The 7,707-nt window shown below is 36.1% G+C and overlaps 1 protein-coding gene across 1 annotated transcript; it reads left to right on the plus strand.

Annotated features, from left to right (window-relative positions):
• The first annotated feature begins 701 nt into the window (after positions 1–701).
• LOC110868456 lies at positions 702–2,402 on the plus strand. The gene has a single exon (XM_022117617.2). It carries the CDS (start codon positions 1,628–1,630, stop codon positions 2,090–2,092), a length of 465 nt encoding a protein of 154 aa, XP_021973309.1. The 5' UTR covers positions 702–1,627; the 3' UTR covers positions 2,093–2,402.
• Positions 2,403–7,707: the final 5,305 nt, after the last annotated feature.

Genomic DNA, 7,707 nt, shown 5'->3' on the forward strand with positions numbered 1-7,707 from the left:
AACAAATGTAAAGATCAAATACAAGTAGGTATTAACATACAAAATGTCCTTAACGTAAAAGGTGAATGGAACTTTTATTTTTTGAATTTTTTCCCTACTCGCTAATTAAGAATGATATTTAATTGCAAAATATAAAAAAAATCGTGATTTTACAATAGTAATTATAATTACCCTACAGACTTACTTAATTACTCTACTACCGTAAAATCACGATTTTTTTTATATTTTTCAATTAAACATCATTCTTAACAAATAGGGAAAAATTCAAAAAAAAAATTCTCCTTTTCGATTCTTACGGGAATTTTATATCTTAAGACACATGTGTACAATAAGTTAAAAGAACCATAACTTAGATTTGTTTTCATTAATAATAATAATAATGATAATGATGATGATAATGATAATAATAATAATAATAATAATAATAATAATAATAATAATAATAATAATAATAATAATAATAATATTATAAGGAAGAAGATAGGAAATAGGGACAATACAATATCGCTCATGTTTGAATTCTTATTTTTTTAAACTTCAAAATAGAAATAAATCAACATTCATCTCCCTTTCAAATATCGTAACATCACTTTAGATATTTAATCCTTTAATTATTTTCCACCAATAGAATATAATAATCTAAACTTTAATAAATCCCGATTCCGCATCAGTTACGTAACACCAACCATATTTCCTAAAACCCCTCGTTTCACAATTCCACACACACACAAACACCAATCACACACACTATTGTGGGCCCGTCCTACTCACCTCTGACGTCACCCTTCGTCTCTATTATAATACATACTCACACACAATATATTATACAGAACCAGTCTATATACATTTATAAACTCCCAGTGGATCCGAAAATTTTGCAGAAAAATATCATCATATTCCGACTATTTAGGATACCAGATTTGAATCAGATACATCAATCGATCGTTATTTGAATCCAATTCATCGATTCGATCGTCGTAGAAGCAGTTATCCGAACAGGTTGTTGAAATTTGAAGCGTTAGGGTTGTGATTGAAGTGATGAAGAAGTAAGAGATTGTTATTTGAAGCTAATTCATCGATACCGTCGTCGGAGAAGCTGTTAATCGAACAGATTGTTGAAGTTTGAAGCATATTCATCGAATATTCATTGATTCGATCGTTGTTGAAGCTGTTATTCGAACAGGTTGTTGAAATTTGAAGTGTTAGGGTTTTGGTTGAAGCTAATTCATCGATTCTATTGTTCGTAGAAGCTGTTCTTCGAAAATTTTGTTGAAATTTGAAGCAACAGTTCGTTATTTGAGTCAATTCATCGATTCGGTCGTTCGTAGAAGCCGTAAATCGAACAGGTTGTTGAAATCTGAAGCAACAAGTCGTTATTCACTTATTTGAGTCTAATTCATCGATTCATTAGTTATTTGAGAAGCTGTTATTCGAATAATTTGTTGAAATTTGAATCGTTAGGGTTTTGATAGAAGCGAGTAAGCAAGGTCGTTATTTGAATCTAATTCATCGATACGACGTCGTATATAAGCCGTTAAGTCGAATACTCTGTTTGAAATTCGAATCTCTAGGGTTTCGATTAACGGTTATTTGAATCTAATCGTTTGGGTTTTAAACTTTTTAATCAATGACGAGACAACAAATCGTGATCCACCGGTCACCAATGGAGCGGCGGCAGCTTCTACTAAATCCAGAACCTTCATCATCATCATCATCTCGATCTCACCGGTTAGCAGAACTCGCCGGAGGAACAACGGCGGAATGCGCAGCAGTAGTATGTTGCTTCCCGTGCACAGTAGTCAACATTCTAGTACTAGCAGTGTACAAAGTTCCGGCAGGTTTATGCCGGAAAGCGTTGAAGCGGAAGCGCCGGAGGAGACTGTTGAAGAACGGATTGTTGGTTCAGAACAGTGGTGACGTCAGCGATGGGAACAAGTCCGGTCACCGGATTAGTATAGATGCTGCGGAGTTTGTTGAGTTGTTTAAGGTGAAACCGGTCGTTGATGATGAGTTTGTTGAGTTGGAGAATGAGATGTGGGAGAAGTTTTACGGAACGGGGTTTTGGAGGAGCTTGTCTCAGAGGGTTAATTGAGTTGCTGAACGATGGCAAATTTGGATATTTGATGGACCACTGGAGCGTTATCGTACCACCAGATAAATGACGACCACTGGAGTGTTATCGTATCACCAGATGAATGACAACGGTGTTGGATGGGGGTGACGATTTCTGATATGACCTGAAATGTAACATTGTTGAGTGTAAATGTACATATTCACTCCTGTTACACATGTAGTATTATTCTTCTAGTTTGTAGGAGTGAGGGGTGAAATTGTAAAAATGGAAAATCCAGAATTTGGGTTTTTCCGTTCTAATCAGAAAATGAGTTTTTTTTTTGGGATTATTGCTCTTGTTTTTTGGTTAAATGCTGAAATTTACTAATATGTTGATAGAACTAGAATTACGACCCGCCGCAATGCGGCGGGAATTCTTTAGTTATAACTAAGTCGATTTAGGATGCGCACGTTATATTAAACCTGTCAAACGGGAAAAAATAGACGATGTAAAAACGTTCACCCACACACGCACGTTGCGTCGTGTTAACTCGCGTTAGAACGAAATGTAAAAACGTTAAACCAAAGACGCACGTTGCGATGTGTTAAGTCACAAAATTTCGAATGAGCTATAAAGCGAAAAAAATTGAAAAATCCCCAAAGCCAAGGTTATAACAACGGAACAACCATATGAATAACCATTTTTTCTTTGAAAACCCCCCCAAAGCCAAGATTACAACACATAAGTAAAAAAAATCAAAGTGGTTAAATCGCAAAAGATTGAAATTTTTGAATTAGAAGTGAAAAATCAAATTAATTAAAGGGGTTAAATTACCAAAGATTAAACTTTAAACTTAAATTGTCAAAGATTAAAACTCTAGGGTTAAAAAAGAAACAAAGATTAAAACTTTAAGCTTAAATTGTCAATGATTAAAACTTGAAGGTTAAAATGGAAAATTCCATTTTTTTTGAAACTCTCCCAAAGCCAAAGTTACAACCACCTTATGCTTAAAGTAGTTGATTATTTATAGGTTACTAATACTCATGGTTTGGGTGGTTTTTCTAGTTCAATACGAAAATAAAAAACCACTTTTAAGTAAAAAATTGTGAAATTTGTTAGAAAAAGACAGTGAAGTAGATGGTTACGGTTCTTGAAGTTCTATGCTTGAAGTCGAGTATATCGTATGTGTTCTTCGTTAAGATTCAGAAAATAGAGTTGAATTAACTAGTGAAGAATGAATATACGTATGTATCCATCAAAAGTTTAAGCATGCCACCAGGGCATTTCGCGGCCATTTTGAGGGATTTATGTGACATTATATACCGTTTTTAGCTATTAGGGCGTTTTTAGAAGTGGTGTTTTTGGTGGACAGGGTTGGATGACTCTGGTAGGGCTAAGGGGGCAATTTAATATATTTTTGTTTTTTTTTTTAATTATTTATAGTATGGGAAAGAGAGAAAATTTGGTGGGTTGGGTTTTCTTTCTTGTTTTATATCATATTTTTTATTGTAAGATAAGTTATTTTTTGTTTTTTTATTTGTAAACTTTTTTATACTATTTTAAATTTATAGATTATATTAAACAATACAAAATCAAAAAATAGTTTATACTATAACAATTAGTTACTTTTGTTGTTAAAAATATATATTTAAATTGGTGATGATGTGACAAACTTAATGAATGTTTTAAGATTTTACTATTGGAGAAGAAATTGATATATTGTATGAAGAGCGTTTTTATGAAGTCACAAACTGACACATTTTTAGGAGTTTTTAACTCTTTTGTTGTGGATTTTCCTAGAATCATCTTTGTGCATTTTCTAAAATTAACGCTGAGAACATTTCTTAACACGTTTTTTGAAAGAAAATATCATGATAAAAAAGATTTTCTTTTAGTAGACAATTTTGATAGTAGTAAAAGACAGAATAAACTCATAAAGATTGATTCCCTAGATCATATTGTGACGTAAATGTGGTCAAACTACCTTTTCACACTTAAAAGTTCTTTTGTACTTTGCTCGGGGACCCTGTTCTATTCCATTTTTTTTAAGTTTTAATTTTAATACATGATGAAAATCATCGACATGTTTTTATGATTATTTAAGTTAATAAGTTTCTGTGTTTTAATGAATATTATGTTGTTCTAGTATAATTCTATAATATGCACCAACTTTCTGCTAATATTGATATTCTTTTAAGGTATAGCTGGTACCAGGTTTTTCGCGGGATTGGTGGTGGACGACTTGGGTTACTCTCGGAGTACTCCGTTTTTCCATTGGGTACCTCGAGAGTGCTCGGGATTGATTTGTTGACCGTTAAAAAAAAAGTTTTAGGCAACAAGAATCACAACATTTAATACCATATCACCTTTGATTAAGAATTCTGATTCTTTTAGACACGGCACTTTCATGTTGCAATACGTCTCTTGTTATTTATGACCCATATTTTTCATGTTTTAGCATCTCATTATCATTCCATATATTTTTTCTAACAGAATAATGTGACATTAATATGTGTAATGACATTAATATGAAGTTTGTTTGTTTTTTTTCTAATAAATAACGTGACATTTTACTTCTCATGTAGTTAATAAGAGTGTTTGATCATGTGTCACGATAATCATCATTATCATAGTACAAAGAATAAATTCATGACCCATGCTCAAATAAGATGATATCATGATTGTGGTGGGATTAGGTAGCGGTGCACACGAGCCTAGCCGAGCCCGAGCTCGGCTAGGTCTAGCTAGTTTAACTTAAGAAAGTTTGAGTTTGGTTTGGTTTGGTTCGAGCTTTGTTCTTAAAACTTGAGTTCGGCTAGCATGTAGTTTTTCAAGCTTGAGCTTGGCTTGGGATGGTTTATTATTAGAGTAAACTGCCATTTTGGTCCCTGAGGTTTGATTACTTTTGCCACTTTAGTCCAAAACTCAAACCTTTTACATCTGGGTCCCTGTGGTTTCAGTTTTATTGTCATTTTGGTCCAAAAATGAAATCAGGTCATACTTGTCTTATAAAATCCTGCAATTTTGTCATTTTCCTTAGGGGCAAATCAGGTCATATTTGTCTTATAAAATATGGTATTTATTTATAAAAAAGAAATAATCATTTTGCCCCTGCGGAAAATGATAAAATAACAGGATTTTATAAGACAAATATGACCTGATTTCAATTTGGACCAAAATGGCAATAAAACTGAAACCACAGGGACCCAGATGCAAAAAGTTTGAGTTTTGGACTAAAGTGGCAAAATTGACCAAACCACCGGGGCCAAAATGGCAGTTTACTCTTATTATTATTTATTAGTTTATATTAAGAGTCCAATATTAAGAGTTAATAGCCAACATGGTCCCTGAGGTTTGCTCACTTTTGCCACTTTAGTCCAAAATCCAAATTTTTTAAATTTGGGTCCCTGAGGTTTGCATTTTGTTGCCATTTTAGTCCAAATTTCAAAAAAGTCTAATTTTGTCAGGATTTCTTACTGAATTTTGTCTTCTTCCTCATTTCTCCTAAGGGCAAAATTGTCATTATAGATTATTATAAACTAACTAGTTGTTTATCATGCGCGCGCGTTGCGGCGCGCTAAACCAAATCGTTCTATAAGAATGACAAAACATGTCAAATAACAAAAAGTAGCTCGAACTAAAACGTAACGTGTTTTCGGTACCGGTTCGGCACCGGTGTTCACCGATTTTTACCCTCAAATACCGGTGTTGTACCAGTACCAACCGGTACCGAACCGTACCGTACCAGGTATATTCGGTACCGGTACATACTTTTGGGGATTTCGGTAACGGTATTTTCGGTACCGATTGGTACCGTCCTGTAACAACGTAGCAATACAAGTAATTGCACAGTTTAGATTACCTTTTATACACACAGTAAGTAAACTGACTGACATCATTCTTCAAACGATTCGAGATAAACGATGCGTAACCAGTCATATCCGGCATCGTGGAGTGCATTAAAAAGGGAGCAATTGGACGATTGGATGCTGGGCTAGGTGTTTCTTGGAATGCCCACGGATTGTTCGGGTCAAAACCTCGATTATGAGGATTCATTTTTTCGTATTGTGGTTGGATGAGAATTTTTTTTAAAAATAAGATAGAGATCATTATAGAAGAGGTGGAGTAGTTGTGGTAAAAAAATGAATAGAAGTGTGAGTATTTATAGTGAATAGATATTTTTTTTAAACACATAGCCGTTGGCCAACGGCTAGCCCAAACGGCTACTTGTCTTGGCCAATGAGATCCCACCATGTCATCTTGATAGCCCCGCCCAACCCGGGCTGAAACCCCCGCCCAAGAGGCCACGCCGAAACCCAAGCCCACCCGGGGTGGTGATTTGGGCGTTTGTACCCAACCCACGCCACAACCCCCGCCCCATACCCCATATTCTAATATTTCCTAGATCTTTTTTTTAACACATAGCCGTTGGCCAACGGCTAGCCCAAACGGCTACTTGTCTTGGCCAATGAGATCCCGCCATGTCATCTTGATAGCCCCGCCCAACGCCCGGGCTGAAACCCCCGCCCAAGAGGCCACACCGAAACCCAAGCCCACCCGGGGTGGTGATTTGGGTGTTTGTACCCAACCCACGCCACAACCCCCGCCCCATACCCCATATTCTAATATTTCTTAGATCTTTTTTTTAACACATAGCCGTTGGCCAACGGCTAGCCCAAACGGCTACTTGTCTTGGCCAATGAGATCCCGCCATGTCATCTTGATAGCCCCGCCCAACGCCCGAGCTGAAACCCCCGCCCAAGGGGCCACGCCGAAACCCAAGCCCACCCGGGGTGGTGACTTGGGCATTTGTACCCAACCCACGCCACAACCCCCGCCCCATACCCCATATTATAATATTTCCTAGATCTTTTTTTAACACATAGCCGTTGGCCAACGGCTAGCCCAAACGGCTACTTGTCTTGGCCAATGAGATCCCGCCATGTCATCTTGATAGCCCGCCCCATCGCCCTGGCTGAAACCCCTGCCCAAGGGGCCACGCCGAAACCCAAGCCCACCCGGGATGGTGACTTAGGCGTTTGTATTCAACCCACGTCACAACCCCGCCCCATACCCTATATTCTTATATTTTCTAGATCACTATTGATTTAGTTTGTTTTAATTAATTGAAATCACAATTTATTTAATTAATATATATTAAATTTACTGTTCATTCAGTTTCTGTTTTATTAGTATATAATTTACATTAAAAAAATAAAAAAAAAGCCTCAAAGAACTTTAAATAATCCTAATTGATCAAAACCTCTCACATTCCCCCATCATCTTCTTCCTCAGATTAAACGTTGTGCCTTCTCTTCGGATGCACCAGTTCCAGTCTTCGTTGGCATCCATTGTTAGGGTTCGATGTTCAATTAGGGGAAGGGAAGCAGGTCTGAGGAAGAAGATGATGGGGGAAGGTGAGAGCTTTTGATCGATTAGGGTTATTTAAAGTTCTTTGAGGCTTTTTTTATTTTTTTTTAATATAAATTAGTTTATAATAATCTATAATGACAATTTTGCCCTTATGAGAAATAAGGAAGAAGACAAAATTCAGTAAGAAATCTTGACAAAATTAGACTTTTTTGAAATTTGGACTAAAATGACAACAAAATGCAAACCTCAGGGACCCAGATTTAAAAAATTTGGATTTTGGA

This window comes from Helianthus annuus, chromosome 7 (assembly GCF_002127325.2).
Source record: "Helianthus annuus cultivar XRQ/B chromosome 7, HanXRQr2.0-SUNRISE, whole genome shotgun sequence".
NCBI lineage: Eukaryota > Viridiplantae > Streptophyta > Magnoliopsida > Asterales > Asteraceae > Helianthus > Helianthus annuus.